The sequence below is a fragment of the Drosophila miranda genome, chromosome 3 (genome assembly GCF_003369915.1).
Source record: "Drosophila miranda strain MSH22 chromosome 3, D.miranda_PacBio2.1, whole genome shotgun sequence".
Classification (NCBI taxonomy): Eukaryota; Metazoa; Arthropoda; class Insecta; order Diptera; family Drosophilidae; genus Drosophila; species Drosophila miranda.
The window spans coordinates 7,547,117-7,568,599 of record NC_046676.1 but is presented as its reverse complement, the minus strand read 5'-3'; the positions used below and the strand labels follow the sequence as shown (position 1 = coordinate 7,568,599).

The window sequence follows — 21,483 nt, the reverse complement described above, 5'->3', positions numbered from 1 at the left end:
CATGCTGTGCGCCTGACAGCAACTGAGGGTGTATAGTTGTCCTCAGTTGCAGCCCGACGAGTCTCTCAAAGGTTTTGAGGAGGAAGGACGATAGGCTGATTGGTCTAAAGTCTTTTGCAGCTGAGTGCGAGGCTTTCCCAGCTTTGGGAATGAAGACTATCTTTGCCTTAAGCCATGTTCGCGGGATTGTACCCACAGCCAGTATCTTCCTGAAGATACCTGTAGCCAGTTGATGGCCGTATTCCCGGCCTTCTGAAGTTGGGCCGGGATTACCTGGTCTGGGCCTGGCGATTTGAACGGGTTGAAGCTGTTTATTGCCCAGCTTATGTTACGTTTTGTGAGGATGTGATCCATCGAGGTTACCGGTCCCTCTCCTGGAAGATGTGCCGTCTCGATGGTTGTGCACCCTGGAAAATGTGTGTCTAGTAGAATGTGCAGGGACTCCTCACTGGAGTTAGTCCACGTGCCGTCATTCCTTTTAAGATACCCTACCGAGGGGTTAGTTTTTGAGAGAATCTTGCGAAGCCTTGCGGCCCTTTTTGCTTTCCTTGTTTCCTTTTTATATACTGACAGACTGATTTTGTAGTCTGCCCAGTGGCTCTCCTCGTTCGCGCTTTTGGCCCTGTTGAAGAGGGTCCTGCAGCTTTTACGTGGGATGTCTATTTGTTTTGACCACCAGAGGGGTTTCTTTTTCCCCCTAGGTTTGCTAGAGGGGCACGCTGCCGCGAAGGCTTTGTTGCATGCCTCTGTGAACCTGTTCACTAGGCGATCTAGGTCGTCTTTTGTGTCAGGGCATGATGGTGCTTTGGAGGGAGTAAGTCCTCCAGGGCTGAGCTATATTTTTCCCAGTTGGCTTTCCTGGGATTAATATAGTCCTTAGGTTTCGGACACTCGAGGGATAGTGTGGTCTCGATGTATCTGTGGTCAGAGAAAGAGTGGTCATCAAGGACTTGCCAACTCTTGACTATGTCTAACAGGTTGGAAGACACTAGGGTGATGTCAATAACCTCCTGTCGATTTTGAATTATAAAAGTGGGATCGTTGCCCCGATTACAAATAAATAGATTTGAGTTAAGGATGAAGCTGAAAAGTGACTCACCCCTTACATTTGTGTTCGAGCTCCCCCATTGAGTGTGGTGAGCGTTGGCATCGCAACCTATTAATAGGTCTATGTCCGACCTCTCGCTGTCGCTGGCTAGTTTGCGAACCAGGTCGTTGGGAGGGTCGTTTCCCTCATGGGCCATGTAGGACGACATCAGCCTTAGATGTGTCCCTTTCAGCTCTAGGCTTGCCGCCGTGTTGTCGCTATCGCTATAATTATGGAGCAGAAAGATATTAAGGTGCTTTCTGGCGAGAATGCAGGTGCGGGTTTTACCTTCATGTTGAGCTACAATTATCTTGTACTCCTTCGACCCTAGTCCACAAACCTTGTCTCCCACTATCCAAGGTTCCTGGATCAGGGCTACGTCTGCTCCGCTCTCTTCGAGGCGGAGTATAAGAGCAGCGGATGCTGCTTTACAGTGGTGGAGATTGATCTGAAGGAGCCTCAAGGACATCCTTAGTGTTCTCCACCACTGTAATGTCGGCATCCGGATCGTCCTCGACTTCCTCGTGGCAACACATCGCCTCGAAGTCGCATCTCAGCGTGCCATCGGTGGAGTAGCCCTCTGGGTCTATCTCTGTGTGATCGTCGGGTGCTTCGATCTCCGAGGCAGCGTCCTGCTCGACTGGCTTGTCGACAGGACGTGCCTCGGCCGCCGCATCCGACTTGTAGACCTTTACGGTCACAGAGCTGAACCCAAAATTGAGCTCGCCTTTGGCAGCCTCAATCGGGGCCAGCGACTCTTTGTTGAGGACGACCACCGCCTTGGTTGTGGGGCCCTGTGTCGTCTCAACTTTGACCGCCTTCCAATCCGCTGTTGGGAGGTGGGGGTTGCATCTTTGCAACATTTTTAGGATGCGCTCCGGCTCCTTCATGGAGGCGGGCACCCAGACTCTCGCCCTTGGTCTACTGGGCACTTCGCTCCAGTCTACAGCGACGAGCTTCGCCCCTGGGTAGACTTCCCCGACTTGCGCTACCGCTGCTTTGTACAGCTGTACGGAGCGCTCGTCTTCACAGGCTACGATTTTTATGCAGCCCTGGTACCAGCCCATGTCTTTGCAGACGGGGGGGGGTCCAGGCTGCTTTTCCAGCAGCTCGAAGCAGCGGTCGGCCAGTGCCGTTTCCACCCACTTCCACTGGTTTCTAGGTATCCGGGAGTCCGCGCTGCCTTTGTCCAGGACGCCAATCAGCGTCCTTTCTCTGGCAATCTGCGCGAATGATGTGTTAGGCAGCACTCTGGAGCGCTTCGGTGTCGGCCCCGGAGTCTCTTGTGAGCGCTGCCTTTTTGGCTGAGGGGCTTCCTTCTTCGGTGCTTCCTTGCCAAAGTTCGGCAGCACCTTCGAGGCCCACTCAACCTTCTTTATCCATTTGTCCGTCGGGCTGGACATCTGGCTTGCGTTCTGCCGACGGAGTATATTGCCAGCACTCCTTCTATCGGCATATGTAAAAGATTTGGCTTGGACACTAGTAGATGGTGACTCATCACCCGCCACTTTACCAGCAGGCAGAGCAGCCGCAGGATTGCATAGCCACTCTGCCAAGGTATCGGTTTTGGGAGCCAATTCACCACCCACCCCGACACCGGGATGGGACCCCTTTGGGCTCTCCCTAGCATCTTCCGCCGCGCAGGTTTTCCCTGCTGATTTGCCTTTGGGCCGCTGCCTTCCCCTGTTTGGGATTGCTCCCTGTTGGCATTTGGGGAGTGCCAGACTCATTTTTTTTTGTTTTTAAATTCTTCCATTCTTTTCCCACGAGCTGCAGAGAAGGGGTACGGTCCGTCCGGGCAGAGATCCACGTTGCCCGGATAAGGCATACTTAGAACAGGGGGCTGCCAAGTCCCTGAGCTCTCCGTTAACGACTGGGCTAGTTTTATATACCGGGCCCCCAGCCAGGCTGACTCTCGGCACGGGTCGAATAACACTCTTAGTCCGGCCCGGTGTGAGCTGAATGTGGAGGGTTGGAATGTGGGTAGGTAGTGTGTAGGGATAGGGGAGTGTGTGAGCTATATACGAGGCGGCACCACAAGCGCATCGTCAGTGTTGCTACTTCGCGAACACCCGCTGGCTGTCCGGGGCTGCTTATTTTCGGTACTCTCCCTAGGGATGTCCGATTATTCGCAGCTGACCTACCTATATGACCTGTATATAGGTAGGACGTTCGCTATCCGCAACCTGCGACCCGTCCGGTGGCCTCAGCTAGGCCCCCTTTGAGCCACCTCACGAGCTCATCAGACCAGATTCAAACAAGTAAGTTAAATAGAAAATAGGCTCATTAATTTGATAAAATTATGTGGGCAAGGCTTTGACAAAGAATGATTAACCAATTATAAGCCAAGGGAGTATTTAAATTTTCCACCGAAAATAATGAAAATTTCGTAATTTTAGCGCAGTTTAGGCGAAAGTTAGCGTGGTTATTTTTAAGTTCAGATGAAAGATGGCATGAATCTACAAGAAGAATTTACAATTGTTCATATTTTTCGCCACTTACCTCAAGTAGTTGAACTATTTAAATAGAGGGCGCCCAAGTGGGCTAAGTTCGGTTTTTCATCATACGAGACGCTATGTTGTTCTTGAGGAACCCAAATTGAGTGAAAAACAATCAAAGTTAACCATTTAAAATAAGTCAGTCAAGTAGGAAAAATATTCATTACTTGGATAAAATTATGTGGGCAGGACTGAAAGATCTATCTAGCTAGTAATATTTGACGGAATATCAGAATCGAGGAATATGTATAGTAGAAGTTGAATTCGTCGGTATATTTACAGTATATTTTTAAAATGAGACGAAATATCTTGGTATATTTCTGAGGGTCGGACGGTCTATTTTAACGATAAGTCCGCGGTCTCACTGACCACAAAGCAATATATTTTCCGCATGCAACTACAATTTTATTAACGAAAGGCCAATTATTATTACATTGGTGATTCGATCCGGGTAGCCTCTAACAAATTGCTGAACATTTGGTACAAAAGAAAACACCCAATTGTGTCACAGCACAGTTCCGGACCGAGAAGAGAAGCACAGCACCTTCCTTCGCCTTGAGGTTGCGAGCTGTCAATTTGTTGTCGGCAAGTGAGAAAGTCGTGAAAAATATCACTGCAACACGAGTGGGTGCCGAAAAAGTCCTTGCAAAGGTAAGGAGATTCCAAGTTTGAAGGCCAATAAATGCACTTTATGCATGCAAAGCAATAACTACATAACCTGTGCAGGACAACAGGGAGACGACCGACCGGTACAAAGAGGCAGCTGACTGGAACGGTAAGGGTTAAAGGCAGACGAGTTCACCCCTGCAGTGGGCAGTGGGCATCAGTGCGTCCGAAATATGAGTGCTGCTAAAAAGTATAAGCCTATGGATACCACAGAGCTGCACGAGAACACCGAGAATATTGCTGCTTGCCTGAAAAAGGCTGAAAGTGCCGCCGCCTTATTGATGGGCCGCAGTGCCTTTGCTGCCCAAAACATGAACTCATCGTCCACAAACGGCGAACGCCTGCCAAATTTCTCCAAGCTTGGTTCGAACCATGGCGAGATTCGATCGGCATCAACTACCTCAAACTTACTTAATCGCACGGGGGCCATCCACAACAGCAAGCCTGGCGATGTCAAAAAGATAGTGATTAAGAACTTCAAAGGTGGGTGGTATTTCAAGTTATGACTATCCAACAAACTTATGTACTTATTGTATCCATAGATAAACCCACACTGCCCGATAACTATTCCGAGGACACGTATGTGAAGCTCGAGGAGGCCGTTATCGCCATACAACTATCGAAGCCCATTAAATATTCACTAGAGGAGCTCTACCAGGCCGTTGTGAATATGTGCAGTCATAAAATGGACGCCCAGCTGTATACGAAGCTCAAGGAGCTGACCGAACAACATGTGAAGCGCAATATCAAGCTGAAGGAGCTCACTGGGGGCAGCATGGACAAGCTGGTAAGTGGGCTGCAACGTCAAAATAAACATACGTTTAGACATTGGACCAACTTACAGGTGCTGCTGGAGAAAATCAACAACTGGTGGCTCTCGTTCTGCCAGCAGATGATCATGATACGCAGCATCTTCTTGTACATGGATCGCACCTATGTTTTACAAAACTCATTTATCCACTCAATATGGGACATGGGGCTGGACCTCTTTCGCATACACTTTGCTCAGAATAGCGTCGTCCAGAAGCGTACGGTCGATGGTCTCTTGACGCTGATTGAAAAAGAACGACAGGGCGCGTCTGTGGACCGCGGTCTGCTCAAGAGTTTGGTACGGATGCTGTGCGATCTTCAGATCTACTCCAGTTCGTTCGAGGAGAAGTTCCTCGACGCCACCAATCAACTGTACAAGGCTGAGAGTCAACGTATGATGCAGGACCTGGAGGTGCCCGGCTACCTGCAGCACGTTAGCATGCGTCTGGCCGAGGAACATGAGCGCTTGCTGCACTATTTGGACTCGAGCACAAAGTATGTACATGTATTACTTCGATGGCATAAGGCTAATGTTTGGATTCCCTCCCCTTAGGCATCCGCTTATATACAATGTAGAGAAGGAGCTGCTGGCCGAACACCTAACGGCCATACTGCAAAAGGGTCTGGACTCGTTGCTGGAGGACAACAGATGGGTCGAACTAACAATGCTATACGGTCTGCTTAGCCGTGTCAAAAACGGCACATCAGAGCTGTGCGGAAACTTTAACGGATACATTAAGGTTAGCTAAGGGTTCCTTCGTCCTTGCTTACACATTGCTTAATTTATCTTTACGTACTATGCATGTATTTCAGAAAAAGGGACGCACCATTGTCATTGACCCGGAAAAGGATAAGAGCATGGTGCAGGATCTGCTTGAATTTAAAGATAAAATGGATTACATTGTCCGCAATTGCTTTGCACGCAATGAAAAGTTCACGAATTCGTTGCGCGAGGCCTTTGAGTTCTTTATCAATCAGCGAGCCAATAAACCAGCAGAACTTATTGGTAGGTCACCATTTCATCACTATTTTTCTTTGTTTTGTCCTGTAACTCCATATTCTTGTACTCCTTAGCAAAATACGTGGACATGAAGCTACGGTCTGGCAACAAGGGCACCACGGATGAAGAGCTTGAGAAGACATTGGACAAGATCATGGTCCTGTTTCGCTTTATACACGGCAAGGATGTCTTTGAGGCTTTTTACAAGAAGGTTATTATTGCTTGCTTTCGCTTTTGCACTCTATAATCATCCATTATGTGTCCGTCTGTGCCTTCTCCAGGATCTGGCAAAGCGATTGCTTGTGGGCAAGTCGGCTTCCGTGGACTCGGAAAAGAGTATGCTGTCAAAACTGAAACAAGAATGTGGCGGAGGCTTCACGTCGAAGCTGGAGGGCATGTTCAAGGACATGGAACTGAGCCGCGACATCAATACAGCGTTCCGCGGTCACGCTCTCAGCAACAATCGCGATGTCCATAACCTGGATCTGTGCGTCAGTATACTGACAATGGGCTACTGGCCAACATATGCGCCCACGGAGGTCACAATGCCGCCACAGCTCATCAATCCACAGCAGATATTCAACAAGTTTTATTTGGAAAAGCATAGCGGACGAAAGCTACAATGGCAGCCCACGCTGGGCAACTGCATGCTGCGTGCGCAGTTTGAGGCGGTAAGTGAAAAACGAACGCATTCGAATCTTGGTCCTCAACTGATCTTAATACATTCTTACGCAGGGTCCAAAAGAGCTTTTGGTTTCGCTGTTTCAGGCTCTGGTGCTGCTCTTGTTCAACGATAATCCGGTGCTTAGCTACGAGGAGATATTGGCCGCAACCATGATCGAGGATGGAGAGTTGCGCCGAACACTCCAGTCGCTGGCCTGTGGACGCGCCCGAGTCATAACGAAAACACCAAAAGGTCGCGAGATCGAGGATGGCGACCAGTTTGATTTTAATAACGAGTTCACAAACAAATTGTTTAGAATCAAAATCAATCAGATACAGATGAAAGAGACGGTAGGTTTCGCTTTTTGAGCTGCAAACTTTAACAGCAAACTGATGTATTTCCCCCCGATTAGAATGAGGAACAAAAGGCGACCGAGGAGCGTGTGTTCCAGGACCGTCAATACCAGATAGATGCGGCCATTGTGCGCATCATGAAGATGCGTAAAACTTTAAGCCACAATCTACTCATCACCGAGCTGTTCAATCAGCTAACCTTCCCCGTCAAGGTGCGTTTACCAGTCTTGACTTTCGACTTAATTTGTATTCAAATTGAATGCCACTTTTCTTCCTTTCCAGCCCGCTGATTTAAAGAAACGCATTGAGTCGCTCATCGATCGAGACTACATGGAGCGCGACAAGGATAATCAGAACCAGTATAACTACGTGGCATAACTTTTCTGGGAACGGCGAACAGAGAACACTGATTTGATTGTAACATCCATATTTCTATTTACCATATGCATACATACTAAAAGTCCATTGAATATTTGGTGTGGTGTGTTTCTTTGCCTGTCCGGCGTTGATTAGAGCGCCAGCCAGCCGCATAACTATAATAATGATATGTAGCCTCTATGTAGTGCAGTTCCGTTGCTACAGATTCTTTTTGTAAGTTACCTTATCCATTCAATAAACTAAGCGTTTTATTTACAAATCACGACCTTTGGCAGAGTATGCAGGTCACGTCACCGTATCCCCACCCGACTGTGAAAGAACCATACATACATTTGTTGAATTCGACCGTCTTTTGTTTATATACTATATTTAATGGATTCAATTAAAGAACCTTAGAAGAGACGACACTTGAAGGCTAGTTTTCTAAATGAAATATATTTAAATAAATTAAATAATAGCTCTCGTACTCGTAACGTCTGTATGTAAAACGGATACGCATAAACTAGTTTTTTTTTTTTTTTTACCATAAATAAAAAATTACGAGAAAACATCTATAATATAATGCACTGTGTGTTTCACTAGCTTATTAATATTGCAAGCATCTCTCGTCTCATTTTAGAGCAATTTGTTAGGCGTTCGTTCAGCAAATGAATCAAATATATACAAATAGGTAGAATATTATAGGCTACAATTAGATCATATAGGGGTAGATAGAATAGAATAGATTATATACAATTCAGAAATAAATATAGCGGTCGCGTGCGCGTTACGAGTCATCTAAAAACGACAACGAGGTTGATTCAGATATCACAATACGTACTTCTTCCTCCCTCGTGTTCCCTCCTTTGTTTTGCCAACTTGAAAGGTTCTCAATGGCTTATACTAGAGATACAGATTGGTACTGATACCATATACAAGAAAATACATGTCCTTTCTCCGCTTTGGGCACAGCTTACGTCTCCACGCTGTTAACACTATACTGCGAGCTGTCGTAGTCGGAGACACTGTCCGACCCATAACCACCGAAGCCAGCCACAGATGGCCTCACACTACTGGTCCGTATGCCATGATCCTTGAGTACGTCGGGCACATAGACGGGGGCCGGGCCAGCTATCTCCACAATGCTGGGACGACGGGTGGCCGCGCATCGTTTGATCGGAGACATGAACGTGAACAGAGTCAGGGTTATGGCCAAACTGATGATCAGCAGCAGGAAGCGGGCCATGCTACCGTCGCCGCGGAAATAGCATATCATAGCCATCGAAAACACAAGGATAACCACCGAGAACTTGGTCATTGTCACCGCCGTTGAGTGGATCTTGCCACCCTTGCGCGATATCATATTGGAGGGTCCGTATGCGAAGTACAGATTGTGACGATCAACGAAATGCTTCAGGCAGATGTATACCATGGCGAAGGGCATGACGAGCGGACAGAACACGCTGTACACTATCGCGATGGTGAAAACGAGCGTGGTCCACGCGTAGTGGGTGCCAAAGGGAAACTCGATTAATATGGATTTGCGGATGTGGGGCGTCTCCGCCTTGGAGTTGGCCTTCAGCAGGGACCAAATGTAGACAATCAATTCGGGAAATCGCAACAGCTCCAATGCAGTACCGATAAACGCAGCAGTGATGATGTAGTTGACGTAGAAGGAGCCACGATCCGGCAAGAAAATGCACTGCCAGCGTTCGGTTTCGCCGGTGATGCCCCACTCGAGCAGGGCCTGGGCCGAGGTCAGTCCCAGCGATGGCAATATCAGAATCATCAGCAGCAGGTAGCTGAAGCACTTGGTCATGATCGAGTAGTTCTGCTTCGAGCGCGTATAGTGGCCCATCCATTTGTCGGAAATGGCCACAATCACCGGCATCAGGGCGGAGAGCGTCCACAGCATCAGGGTGGGCAGGAATTCGGATACCAACGGTGAGATTTTGCCTTCCGTATCCTTCAGCCAGGGACGGCTATTCAACAGGTTGACCACCATCACCGGTGTCGTAAGGAAGAACAGGAACAGGAAGAGTACAAAGTTCACGCAAAAGAATTTCAAATACCAATGGCTCTTGTTCACATTCAGGTTCTCCCAGAAAAGGTCGTCCGGCGAGGGGGCAAACATCATCTCCCATTGGCGATAGGTGCCAGGAGTGAAGTGCGTGACTATGTTCTGCGCCTCCTGCACCGTCGACACAGTGAGAAAGGCAATGTCCAAGGGCTCGTTCATCGTGGAGGCACGCAAACGGGCCACGTCTCCGGATAATTTCCGCTCCTCGCGCTGATAGTACTCGTACGCATTCTCCTTTTTGCACGAGCACATGTCCGGCTTGGCCTGGCAAGATAGATACAATTGCAATAAATGATTATAAGCTGCATAAATCCTTTTACCATTAAAGTGTCCCGGTTCCGATGGTGTTCACAATATTCGCGGGCATCGTGTATCCGCTCGTACTCGGCGTTCCGCACATACAGACGGGAAATGTTGTACGCAATGCTGACACTCTCGATGGTCACATCTGGAAACAGCTCCTGCATGTAGTTCCGCACAACTGTCTTGTTGCGATCGCTGGACGAGATGTTCGATATCATGATTGTCCTCGTTGCGGCCTTTTTGAACGCATTGCGCCCCGACGCACGCCGCATGATGAGAACCACCAGCGGAATGTACAGGATGGTAATGATTGTGTGCACCCAGAGCCAAGGAGACATCGGCGACAGGTTGGCCATCGTTGTCCGGCCAAAGGCATTCACATCGTACGGCGTATCCTTGGGTCCGTTCAGAAAATTGACTGGCAAAATGATGGCCAGAGAGATGAGGGTCACGATAGCCATGACGGCCATCAAATGCTGCTGGAAAGACAAGTAGTGCACTGCATCGGGACCCGTGTGCAGCAAGATTGTCTCCTTCCTCAGCTTAAACGTGATCCAAATCCAGCCAAAGAGGCCCTGCTCGGGTTGCACTGGCGACAGGGGCGTGGAGTCGCCGATGTTTTGGGAGTTGACACTTGGTCGCGGGGTCGCCTGCGTGGATGTGCCTGGCTGGGGCTCAACCATGCTGGTCGCTCGCGAATAGAATATCTCGGTCCAGCGTTTCTTGCTGCCATTGCTGTTCACCAGCGCCAAGCGGCCAAAGTCGCTCGCCTGATGCCGCAGCGTTGTGAACAGCAGAATGAGCAGAATCCAGAAAATTGTATTCAGTATCAGGGTCTCTGGTATCCCATTGTAGGCGCTCGTGAAGAAAGACGTGCGGTTACCCACTTGAGAGCAGTTGGATAGGTTATCCAAATCCCACATTGTGATTCTTGCAATGACTGAGCTCACTGAAACACAAAGAAAGTCACAATTAACAGAGTTTCCAGAAGCGATAAGGCCGTGTCGTGCAAGAATCTAAGCTCCAGAGCGGCGATAAGAATACACTTGTGGCAGATGCGCGGCAATTCCCCTCATAATTGGCACTTTCCGTTGCCGATGCATCGTACGTCTTGAGAGGTCTTTTCTGGGGCTGCTGCTGCTGCACAGATTTATCTTTTCAGGTCAGTGTGTCAAAGTAGCCAAAGTCCATAAAATGATGATGTTTTACAGCTGCTGTACTCAAAATTGTACATTCCAAACAGACAGCCAATCAAGGTAAAGTATCTTTTTAGGAATATAAACGGATAAACTCAAAAACAAACACACACTCTTATAAGTCAAACAACGAAGTTCTCATGCATTTTGGAGTTTTCAAAATGAGATAATCATTTAAACATGTTTCTTTGGCACAGGGCAGGGGCGGGCGGGAATTGAGAGATAGCTAGACAAGAGGAAGGGGTGATGGGTGGTTCGGGCAGGCAGGCAACGTATAGTTCGGTTTGTCTGTCTGGTACGTCTACCACCTTCTCTTTTTTGCGTTTTGTTTTGTTACTCGGCGGCATGAATCATCGACATTTCATTTTCGCCTTGGCCAGACGGCACATGAACGAATACAATTTGGAAACATTGCACAAGTTGAACTTTTTTGCTTTATTACATATATAATTATTTTTAATAGTTAACAGCAGGGCAACTAGTGTTGCGTGTGTGTGAGTATTTTTTTTTTGTTATCCACTTTCTTTGGCTTCTTTTATGGCTTTCCCCCTGATTACAAATATGGGTTATATGGGTTTCTGCCACGCTGGCATTCTTGCATACCTTGTCCTCTGAAAACAATTCTTCGTTGTTGTTGGTCACTTTATTGAATTATACATCAACAAAATAAACAGATTGCAGTAGCAGGGTCGTAAAAATTGTCTGGCACTCCAGTATTGTTGCTCTCTCGCTCTTTCACCATTTGAAGATGTGCATTTTGTTAATTTCGTACCATCAACTGCCGATAGTGCGATATCATTAACTATCGATATGTTTTCATTACATTTATATTTAATTTATAGGTGATAATTTAATTAAAACAGAAAATACGAGTAGGAAAGGACAAACTAGTCATAGAGTCCTAGTATTGCACTGCACCAGACGTTTTTCTGAGATAAAACCATATAAAAAAAACTATCGATGTTGCAACCCTATAATAATTATAAAAATTCCATCACCGAGCACAATCGAAGCCTCTCTTTTTTGACCAACAAATTTAAATTTTATCATCAGAATGGGAGAGAGAATACGCCGAGTTTGCTAGTATCAAGCACCGAGGTTACTGCTCGCTTTTCCCCTCAACATCATCCAAACCGTGGTTCCTAAATAAAACTAAGCTTAAAGCCATTGACGCTAAAATCAACAGACTGCTTAGTGGTAACGCATTCGATAGGCACACTCTCGCCAAAATGCATGTAGTTCCTAGTAACATATGTGATACATGCGATAGTATCGATAACGCCTCGCATTTAATTTTCAATTGTACAAAGTACAACACAACAAGGCAAAACTTCCCATATCCAAGAAAATATAATGATATATACAAATTCTTTGAAAAAGAAAACATCAGCGCGTACCAAACACTAATTGACTTCATCGACGAAATTGATGTAAAGCTATAAACAGTACTCCAACATCTTCTATTCTTTGACTTGGCAATTTCCACCTTCAAAAGGCGGGCGGCCAAATAATCCCATCATAATTTATCATAATTTTCCAAAAACAGTCGGAAACATTCCAGTAAGTTCACAGTTTGTTTTACTTCATTCTAGTTGTTCTTTCTAGTTGCTTACATCGTTCTTTTACACAGCCATCACACAAATAGTTTGCTACAACATTGATATTAATTTTGGTAAAAATTATCCCCATCGGAAGGCATACGTTAATTCATTCCAATGGCACCCACACCAGCAAAATCGAATCCGTCGTTGCCGGCGCTGGTGAGAAAAAGTACGCTATCATTCACAATTCATTTGCAGTCGGAAGGGGTGATGGTGGAGTGCCCGGGGTATGACACGGAGCTGTTCATACCGCAGATTGTCAACGACCGGATCACCCTCCAAAACATTACGATGAATAGACGGTGCTGCAGTGAGTCCAGCTTGACCACATACCCGATCGTTCAACCTGTGAGCAGTTGTCCGCCGGTGCGAGCACCGAAGAGGATGATTTCGTCTACACTGCCACCACCTCTGGCAGGGAGCACTCCAACTTCACTTTCTGTTCGTCGTATCCGCGCTGCCAACAAAACCGTTGAGCCAAGCCAAGCAATTCCATTCGAATCCGAGATACAGGACGTATCTCTTCATGTGAACCAGTCCTCCCCTCCTCCGCCTCTGCCGCCTGAAGACGGCATCACAGACGCGAGGATGAGTGTGTCGAGCACACCCAACTCTAATTTGAACGCAAGCCCACCTCTGAGAAGCTCAATACGGGTGAAGCCGCCGGAGCGCACTTACGCGCGTCGTACGACCAACAATATCGGCAAAGCCAAACCGCCGCCGAAATGGTCGCCGGTGCAAAACAAGAAACGGCAACCACTATCTGCAACGAAGGGTCCAAATCCGAGCATGCATATAGAAGTGCGCAGGCGGAACTTCCTTGAGGACACACACAAGACTATTGAGCCCTACGACCTGCAAAATGATATCAGCTTGTCTGTTGTCCAAAGGGAAACCATCCAAAGGCAGGTCACTGCCAAGACAAAAGAACAGTTTGATGCGCTGAAAAGTACGGCCTTCGATCTGATGACAACGTCCGCCCAAGGGAACATAGCCGAAGAGTTGGTCCAACAGTTTCAGGAGGCCTGCATTGATAGGCGTTCCTCCACAGTGCCCAACTACATACAGCTGTCCGTCTGCCCTCAGCTGCAACTAGACCACGAGGTGAAGGCTTTGCTGGCAAGAAAAAAGCGTTTGGATCGGTTTAATAAAGAGCCAATGAAATGGATGAAGCGCACGTGATTTATTGCCGCTGATTTGTCTACGTTTTCAAAATTTACTGTTCGCCCTTCAAGGCAATTGCAATATGTCTTAGGGTGTAGCAGCGTATTAAATGTCCCTTTCATGAAGAAACATATTCTTTCTAGTCCTACTTAGTCGTAGTTAGCCCTACTATATGTACAAATCTACCTAAAGATAAAAAATTTAAATAATTATAATTTTGTACGATAAAACGTAATTGTAATTGGGAACCCAAGACCCGGACCAGAGGCCTCTAAGAGCTGCGACAACGGAAGCAGGCTTTGAATCCCCGCTTAATAGCTCGTATGTTGTGTACGACTTCCTCCTGTCATAAAGAAGAATCATTAGATCCATTAAACGACAGAATACGATCACTTACCTGCATCAGATTGAAGCACATGGCAATCACGGCCATTCCCAGCAATAGATATACGGCACAGAGAATAAAGCTGACCTCAACTTTGTCCCTATCGGCGGTTATCTATCAAGAGAAAGCTCATAGACGGTTCTTATTTGTATTCGTGATGATCTTACCACCCGGTCGCCTGGCACCAAATCCCCAAATCCAATACTGCTGAGCGAGATTAAGCAAAAGTAACTGCCATCCAAGTAGTTCCAGTCCTCCCAGCGACCGAAGAGCAAGGCACCCCACAGAATGTACCTGAAAGAGAAGGAGTGCAGCGTGTTTAAGGGATCTGTGTGTGGCAGCATTTTGAGAAGTCTGCAGCTCTTACCCGACCATGACAAAAATGCAGACTGTCAGAGGGACAGTTATCTCATCCGTGCTGCCGCGTATCTCTCGCTCAATATCCGAATCGGATCCGCTGTACGCCACATCCACGATGCTGGAGCTGTGATAAGAGCTCTTCGTGTAGTCGGTGCTACTGCTGCTGTTGCTGTTGCTGTTGGTGGTAGAGCTGCTGCTGGAGTAGCTACTGCTTCCGCCGCCACCCTCCATGTGGTGCATTTGGAGCTGAAATTATATGTGTGATGATATCCCACTTGATGAGAGACGCTCTCACTCACCGCCCGCGCAAGATGTCGCATCTTTCGTCTCTCCCGTATTATCCGGCGCTTGGCCACTCCAGGACATATGCGGCACAGGCAGACCTTGGAGTAAATCCACTTGAAGGACTTGGCCAGCACATCGCCAATGTTTGAGAGGTAGAGCAGGAACAAAGGCATCCCGATTATCGCATACAGAATGGTCGCCAGCTTACCCCACTCGGAATGGGGTGTTATGTTACCATATCCGATCGTTGTGATGACGGTCAGCGAATAGAGAAAGGCCCCCGAGAAGCTCCATTGCTCCACATCGGGTCCCTTCAGTTGCTTCTTAACAATCGCCCGCTGGTACTCCAGAAGTACGTCATTGACACTAAAAGCGTAGAATAGTCTAGTTTAGTTTATGATTTTCTTAGTTGTTAGCTATATCTCACCGTTTCCTGTAGGCCTTGTGGTCGAAGAAACTAATGTTTTCGGCCGTCAGCTCCCAGATGCGCGTGAGGCACTCCCCGCTGACATTGCGCTCGATGAACCGATGCGGCTTCTCCGACCTGAGTCGCTCGTATTCGAAGATTTCGATGGCCTGGAATATAAAGGCGCCGCCAATCGTGTAGAAGGTGACTAGCAGTATGATGCCCACATTGCTGAACATGAAGGCCGTGAAGTGGCGGCAGTGATCCTTGAATCGTTGAAATGCTGGCTTCTCCTTCCGGCGGAATGAGCTCCGTCGTGAGGACATGTCTGGCCTCGTGCTCGGATCCGCTTAGCAGCTCGTTTCCGTTTCGTTTCCGATTTCGCTGGGCGTTCCACTGGCGTTTGCTTGGACATGCTTCGAGCCGAGTGTCCTGCGCCTGTCTCCCATTGGCATTGGGCGTTGTAGAGCTGTAAATATACGATAGGAGGGCTTGAGTGACGCCCCAAAGGATTTCCTGCACACCTATCGCTAAATATATCCGTGATTACTCGCAGTTTAGCCCAAACACACAAAGTGGTAAATAAACAAAACGCTGGCTATATTATCAAAGTGCTTAGCCTTAGCGGCCATAAATCTTTGCGAGCAATGGACGGATTCGGAACGTACGAATGAGTGTTCATGTGTGTGCCCGTACGAGTAAGTTGCCTTGCCTGTACGAGTAGGTGTTTTATTTTTATAGTCTAGTCTGGGATTATCGTGCAATATACGATCTGCAACGCATACTCGTAAAGATCTTGATACATTGTTTTAGTACTGTCCGGACAGAGTTTGGATACCATTTTGCACCTACTCGTAGTTTACGAGTACATATGTATGTACATGCTATGCTACACAGAATTTCCAGGCGATCAGAGATTCCATTCCATTCCGCATTGCGTAGTGAATTCATGCGTGTGAATATGCGTGCGGATTAATCAAGAGAAAATATTCATATAAATATTAATAATTAGGATGGCAACTAATGAATGAATGAAAGAAGGTTAGGTGTGCTTCGAATGAAACGGAGATTCTTGTAATTTCTTAGGGAACGGACTTATCTATTAGAATGCGAAATTTTGGTTCCATGCACTCGCTGTTTCCACTGTTTTCCTCAGTAAGTGGCGCCCCCGGCGGAGTGAGCGAGTCGAAACAGCTCTAATATTTGTCGTTAGATAGAAAAAGAATAGAGGAGTGAAGGAATAAATTGTACAAGTCACATAAATCTTTGCACAACATATGCTGAGTACCAGGTGGTATAGTGTTGCGGCAAGTGTTTTTGCTTGTAATGGATTGTTGCTGATGTTGTAATCGCCCTTAAAATCAGCAGGCGAACAAAAAAATGTAGATAGCAGAATGAAAAATCGAAATGGCTCGAGACTGTAAGTACCATCAGAAAATAAAAATAGGAATATTATCAGATTTTTTAATTAGTAGCTTCCCGGAAGATCAACTAATAAATTTTCAAGTTTAAATAAATCTCTGAGGATCGTTTTCGTAAGAGATGCTCATGCACAGGGTATCTTATAGTCGAAAGGATGCCTATGGAGTGTTGCCCGATATATCTTAATGCTATGTGTGTTTGTTTGTTTTTTAATAAATGGCCAACATGAACATGAATTATTGGACTACAATCTTGGCAGCTGGCCTATGGAACAGTCACATCATCTCATCCCATCCCATGCCATCCCCACGGATCGATCTACTGCTTGTGTGTGGTATTTCAATTTTCTCGCGTGGACGGAGGATGACACTCGTCTACATTCAAGAATTAATGGCGTAGCGATGGCGTCAAATTGGAGAGTTCCTAATGATGCGATGCGGTGCGATTCGCTGTCTGTCGATGCGGTCCGTCGTCTGTGGTAGCGGTTGCCAAACGCCAAACGCCAAAACACCTTTTGTTGCTGTTGTTTAGTTTTTCATTTCGTTTTCGAAGGTTTAATTTAGTGGGTGTGAAATACGAGTTCATTTGAGATTATTTTTATAAACTTCTGCTTTGGACAGCCGCCCCCAGGCCCAGCACCAGGCCCAGCCCCAGCCCCTAACCACAGTCATTAGTCTAATTTGTGGCCAGAGAAACACTTTTATTGCCGCCCATAGTTTTTGGGGCAAACCATAGTTTGGAGCTGGCCTTGGATGTTCAGGGAAATATATGTATATTTTATTGACTCGCCCAGAAACTATTGATTCTACTACGCATGATGAGTGTACACAAAATACACAAGACGGGACGCGTAAAGAAAAACACATTAGGGGCGGAACCGAGCTAAAAAGCTGATCCCTGCCAAATGGAATGTCTACGAGCGAGCATGTTCTTGATATTCGTAGAGGAGTATTCAGAGGAGAAGATACAGGGGAGGTACAGCTCAATTAGGACGATCGGGTCCCGGTCAGTGAAGAGTGCGGCGGAGTGCAGTCCGGTCCGGTGTGTAGTCGGCAATTAAATGGCAATCTTGACGAGTTTTTCCGCGATATTTTTGGATGGCAAAGCGCAATGCGCCTTCGCTGTCTGGGGTCCATCAGGCCGTAAAGTCGGTTTCTATTGCACAAAATATCTGTTCTGCATTGCGTAGATATTTTAATTATAATTGCTCTTTGAATAGCCTTTCAAGACATTTATGCGGGGGTCTGCTTACCCAAAAATCCATAGATTAGCCGCAAATAAAGATCAAAGCTGAAGACGGCGGAAACTGCTCGCTAATTAATGTATTGTAGTTCTGGGCTGGCCTGCTTTTTATCTCTGCCCCATGGGTCATGGGTATATTTGACTGGTGGAAGATCAAAACAATCGATATACATATGATGCTATATCAAGGAAATGGATGCATTGTAGTCGATTAAGCCCCTACTCCGATCAGCAATTTTATTGTTACCTACATATATTTATTTCTTGGAAGTGGCTCTTTCAATTTTTTCTTGGCCTTCTAGTTAAGAACTAAAATGCGTCATGGGCATCTGGAATTGTTTGGAAAACACTTATGGAAACCGCTTTTCTGTGGGAAACTGAAATGTAAGGACTACCGCTGAGCGGAATTTCCCTATTTTTACTTTTCCGTAGAGTTCCGAATTCTGTTAGTATTACGTTCCATCTGTCAATCATCTGTCTGTTCGGGGGCTCATTAGACACAGGCTGAGTCACGGTGCAGATCCTTCAGACAGCAGACTTGCACAATTAATTTTCAGCATTTAATTTGCCATGCCAAGAAGAAAATTAGAAACGAAAAAAGCTGCTTAAATATGACAGACAGGCACAGAATGTTAAGTGTCAGCGGCTACACGAGAAGAGATTTTCAAATTTAATTATACCGGACAAAAAGAGCAAAATGACACACTAATATCGCAATACTTACAAGAAAAACAAGAAAACACGTACAAAAACAAAAATTAAAAACCACAACGACGACATCCACGTCCACGCATATTGATGGCCAGAATACTCTGGCCAAGCCACCAACTGACCTGACAGTACACGGACGGAGCCAAAAACTGATTTTCGTGCATTGACCGCATACTTTGTGTGGGGTGGGGGGAAATGCGTGTATTGAATGCGTATCGAGTTGCGTGCGCCACCCCCTGCACCACTACACCCTGTCGTGATCCTCGCCGTAGCCTCCTGGTAGGATCTCCACCCCCATGCATTCCTATTCACGCTGCTATTTATCCAAATTACAAACCTGTTTATTATGACAGTTGCCAGAGTCGTTTTGTTCTGGCCCCAACTGCCTGCCGCTGCGCTGCGCTGCGTTCTTCCTTGCCAGATGTTCACCTCGTGCACTCGTGGCCGTGACGTCATGAATGAGAAAGCACCGCTATCCCAATGCTGCTCTGCTCTGTTTCTGTTTCGGTTTCGCTGATCTGATGTATTTTCGAATTGTACATGTAGAACAGAACAGAACAGAACGATGCGAGTATTTATGTTTGTACGGTACGCGCCTCTGCTCTGTATATTATTTTATCAGTGTTATTTAACGCACCGAATGCCTCCGAATTTGGCTTGGGAGTTCTATTCTATTGGAAATTACTTAATGCTGTTGCTTGTCTTGTATTTGTTTCGTTACTTGGTGTATTTTTAACCGCACATTACTTCATTTCTTTTCACTTCAATTCACTTTCGTGTGCGCGCTGCCGCTGCCGCTGCCAAACCAATTCGACCCGATCCCGGAGCAAGTGCCTCATTCGCAAGCCGCGTGCGCTCTCCTCGACGCTCCGTGGCCCACTGTGGCCCACTGGCTGTATTTATAGACAACATACACAAAGCGCTAATCTTGACGCATTACCTGTGACGTCGCGTCGCCCTGCCTGCCTCCATTGTTGGCCGTGGCGATCGTCTATGTGGAGGAGGGTGGAGAGGAGGCTGTCGAGACGGAGAGAGCAGAGCGCATTCTACAATATTTTTTCGCTAGACTCGCACCGACGTACGCATACCCTAACATGTATGTATGTATGTACATATATGCAGCTGAAATATATTTAATTTTTCACTTTTTGTTTCACTTGATCTTCGACTTGAGGCCTTTCTGCAGCAAAGGCGCCACATCCTTGGGATTGCGGTTCCTGGTCTCCGGCAAGTAGCGGCAGGTCAGGAGGAATCCATAGAGGCATATCAGAGAGCAGGGTATAAAGGCAAACGGTCCAATGCCCGACTGCAGGAGGGGGAACACCATGCCAAGCAGAAAGTTGGATAGCCAATTGGTCAGGCTGCCCAAGGCCATTGCAGCGGGACGTGGCGACACCTCGAAGATCTCTATCAATAGGCCAAAGAGTGATGAACATAGCACATGCACATTTCGGATACTCACCAGAGCCAATGAAGAAGGGCATGGGTCCCAGACCCAAGTTAAAGGCAACGATGTACAGCGACAGAAAGAGGATGCAGCCGTAGGAAACCTTCTGGTACGAGCTCTAAGGTGAAAGGATACGTAAGCGTATGCCAAAGGTATACGTCTATTCAAGGTGTTGCTACCATAAGCTCGAGCCCGACGCTGAGCAAAGACAGAAAAATGGATGAGAATAGGCAGGAGAGCATCATCATGATTCGCCTGTTGAAGCTGGCCATCATCCAGGGTCCGAAGAGGGCAACGAAAAAGTTCAGCACTCCCTCGGCGAAATTTAGCCACAAAGCCACTTCCAAGGTGAATCCAGCATCTGTGAAAATGGACACGGAATATAACCAGATCTGGGGGCGGGAGAAAGATTATGCTGGAATGGCCCTGTCTGGGCAATGCCATATCCCACCGCCTACCGCATTTATGCCGCTCATTTGCTGAACCAAATGGAAGGAGCACACAATGATCAGGGGCATCGTCAGCTTGCTGTTGCGGATCACGTCCGCCATGCTACTCTTCTCCACTGCGACGGCCAAGGCGGCCTCAATCTCCGCCAGCTCCGTGTCCACGCGCTGCTCGCTCTTCCGCAGTCGCACAAGAATCGCTCGGGTCTTACCCCTGTTGCCCTTGGACATCAAGTATCTGGGGCTCTCGGGGAACCAGAGAAGCGGCGCAAGGCCAATGATCACCAGTATCACATAGCCACCCAGGGCACAATGCCAGTGCTTGCTAGTGCCCAACAGGAAATCGAAGGAAAAGAACTGACCCACCACAACCCCGCCTGTGATGCCGATACAGGTGAAGACGCCCACGCTGCCGCTCAGTTCAGCCGGCGCCAGCTCCACCAGGTACATGGGCTGAGTGGTGTAGACCAGGCCAGCTCCTATGCCGCCTGTCAGTCGCCCAAGGAGCAGCATTTCCACCGAGCTGGCCATGCGGCAGAACAACTGCAGAATCGCGGCAACGGTGAGCAGGGCTCCACTGACAAGTAGGCTGCCCTTGCGTCCCAGCTTCGTGTTGCAGCCGGGCGCAACCAGAGAACCCACAATGCCACCGACTTGGAACATGGACGCTACACAGGCCATCAGAGTTGTCAGCTGAGAGTCGCCCAAGACGGTCGAGTATCTGGACTGGGCCGACTCGAAGATCCAAAGTCTGATGAACTAATAAGGGATTAGTATTGAGCTATGGCTATGGCTATGGCTCCTCTCCACCCACCCACCTGGGCTGGTGCGTTGATCACGCCAAACGAGTATCCGATGGGAATGACGGCCCCCAAGGTGATGCACACGCAGATAAGCAGCAGGAACGCTGTCCAGCCCTGCTTCTTCTCGTCCATTGTGGTTGTATTTTAGCTTTTGCTGGATTCCTAGATGTCAGACAGATAAAACGCAGCCTCCTTTA

General features: G+C 47.3%; 5 protein-coding genes and 1 long non-coding RNA gene across 10 annotated transcripts; 3 read left to right on the top strand and 3 right to left on the bottom strand.

Moving 5' to 3' along the window:
* The first annotated feature begins 3,912 nt into the window (after positions 1-3,912).
* Positions 3,913-7,787, top strand: LOC108158849 (cullin-4A). 2 transcript variants are annotated; one of them, XR_001775284.2, is made up of 12 exons: positions 3,913-4,236; positions 4,312-4,734; positions 4,794-5,038; positions 5,096-5,556; positions 5,615-5,801; positions 5,875-6,067; positions 6,136-6,272; positions 6,343-6,732; positions 6,797-7,075; positions 7,138-7,290; positions 7,361-7,669; positions 7,732-7,787. XR_001775284.2 is itself a non-coding variant. In XM_017291572.2 (11 exons), exons 2-11 carry the CDS (start codon positions 4,425-4,427, stop codon positions 7,454-7,456), a joined length of 2,451 nt encoding a protein of 816 aa, XP_017147061.1. In that variant the 5' UTR covers positions 3,913-4,236; positions 4,312-4,424; the 3' UTR covers positions 7,457-7,715. The 2 variants fall into 2 exon arrangements, 1 of the variants encoding a protein (XP_017147061.1); XM_017291572.2 differs by lacking the exon at positions 7,732-7,787 and having other exon boundaries at positions 7,361-7,715.
* Positions 7,732-11,797, bottom strand: LOC108158850 (CSC1-like protein 2). Its single transcript, XM_017291573.2, has 3 exons — positions 11,618-11,797; positions 9,836-10,767; positions 7,732-9,779 (listed from the first exon to the last, which is right to left on the bottom strand). The coding sequence occupies exons 2-3, from the start codon at positions 10,739-10,741 to the stop codon at positions 8,409-8,411; spliced, it is 2,277 nt and encodes a 758-aa protein (XP_017147062.1). The 5' UTR covers positions 10,742-10,767; positions 11,618-11,797; the 3' UTR covers positions 7,732-8,408.
* Positions 11,798-12,425: 628 nt separating this feature from the next.
* On the top strand, positions 12,426-14,261 carry LOC108158855. The gene is made up of 2 exons (XM_017291586.2): positions 12,426-12,574; positions 12,645-14,261. Exon 2 carries the CDS (start codon positions 12,730-12,732, stop codon positions 13,795-13,797), a length of 1,068 nt encoding a protein of 355 aa, XP_017147075.1. The 5' UTR covers positions 12,426-12,574; positions 12,645-12,729; the 3' UTR covers positions 13,798-14,261.
* On the bottom strand, positions 13,780-19,241 carry LOC108158854 (TWiK family of potassium channels protein 7). The gene is made up of 7 exons (XM_017291585.2): positions 18,928-19,241; positions 15,237-15,684; positions 14,824-15,175; positions 14,532-14,770; positions 14,332-14,458; positions 14,177-14,278; positions 13,780-14,122 (listed from the first exon to the last, which is right to left on the bottom strand). The coding sequence occupies exons 2-7, from the start codon at positions 15,539-15,541 to the stop codon at positions 14,051-14,053; spliced, it is 1,197 nt and encodes a 398-aa protein (XP_017147074.1). The 5' UTR covers positions 15,542-15,684; positions 18,928-19,241; the 3' UTR covers positions 13,780-14,050.
* Positions 19,242-19,378: 137 nt separating this feature from the next.
* LOC117187850 lies at positions 19,379-20,324 on the top strand. Its single transcript, XR_004472382.1, has 2 exons — positions 19,379-19,686; positions 19,765-20,324. It is a non-coding gene; the product is annotated as an uncharacterized LOC117187850 (long non-coding RNA).
* On the bottom strand, positions 19,697-21,443 carry LOC108158853 (solute carrier family 2, facilitated glucose transporter member 3). 4 transcript variants are annotated; one of them, XM_017291580.2, is made up of 5 exons: positions 21,302-21,443; positions 20,496-21,242; positions 20,217-20,429; positions 20,053-20,155; positions 19,697-19,997 (listed from the first exon to the last, which is right to left on the bottom strand). In XM_017291580.2, the coding sequence occupies exons 1-5, from the start codon at positions 21,416-21,418 to the stop codon at positions 19,744-19,746; spliced, it is 1,434 nt and encodes a 477-aa protein (XP_017147069.1). In that variant the 5' UTR covers positions 21,419-21,443; the 3' UTR covers positions 19,697-19,743. The 4 variants fall into 4 exon arrangements, with proteins under 4 accessions (XP_017147069.1, XP_017147068.1, XP_017147070.1 ...); XM_017291579.2 differs by having other exon boundaries at positions 19,697-20,155; XM_017291581.2 differs by having other exon boundaries at positions 19,697-20,155; positions 20,496-21,234; positions 21,302-21,393.
* Positions 21,444-21,483: the final 40 nt, after the last annotated feature.

What these genes read in the sequence shown, in the direction of transcription:
- LOC108158849 (XM_017291572.2), top strand. Translation starts at nt 4,425, where the DNA reads ATGAGTGCTGCTAAAAAGTATAAGCCTATGGATACCACAGAGCTGCAC. An exon ending in AGTGATTAAGAACTTCAAAG is followed by an intron (nt 4,735 to 4,793) that starts GTGGGTGGTATT and finishes TTGTATCCATAG; the next exon opens with ATAAACCCACACTGCCCGAT. An exon ending in GGGGCAGCATGGACAAGCTG is followed by an intron (nt 5,039 to 5,095) that starts GTAAGTGGGCTG and finishes ACCAACTTACAG; the next exon opens with GTGCTGCTGGAGAAAATCAA.
- LOC108158854 (XM_017291585.2), bottom strand. Translation starts at nt 15,541, where the DNA reads ATGTCCTCACGACGGAGCTCATTCCGCCGGAAGGAGAAGCCAGCATTT. An exon ending in TGCGACATCTTGCGCGGGCG is followed by an intron (nt 14,771 to 14,823) that starts GTGAGTGAGAGC and finishes ATATAATTTCAG; the next exon opens with CTCCAAATGCACCACATGGA. An exon ending in TGCATTTTTGTCATGGTCGG is followed by an intron (nt 14,459 to 14,531) that starts GTAAGAGCTGCA and finishes CTTCTCTTTCAG; the next exon opens with GTACATTCTGTGGGGTGCCT.
- LOC108158850 (XM_017291573.2), bottom strand. Translation starts at nt 10,741, where the DNA reads ATGTGGGATTTGGATAACCTATCCAACTGCTCTCAAGTGGGTAACCGC. An exon ending in GGAACCGGGACACTTTAATG is followed by an intron (nt 9,780 to 9,835) that starts GTAAAAGGATTT and finishes CTATCTTGCCAG; the next exon opens with GCCAAGCCGGACATGTGCTC.
- LOC108158855 (XM_017291586.2), top strand. Translation starts at nt 12,730, where the DNA reads ATGGCACCCACACCAGCAAAATCGAATCCGTCGTTGCCGGCGCTGGTG.
- LOC108158853 (XM_017291579.2), bottom strand. Translation starts at nt 21,418, where the DNA reads ATGGACGAGAAGAAGCAGGGCTGGACAGCGTTCCTGCTGCTTATCTGC. An exon ending in TGATCAACGCACCAGCCCAG is followed by an intron (nt 21,243 to 21,301) that starts GTGGGTGGGTGG and finishes ATCCCTTATTAG; the next exon opens with TTCATCAGACTTTGGATCTT. An exon ending in GCGTCGGGCTCGAGCTTATG is followed by an intron (nt 20,156 to 20,216) that starts GTAGCAACACCT and finishes CTTTCACCTTAG; the next exon opens with AGCTCGTACCAGAAGGTTTC.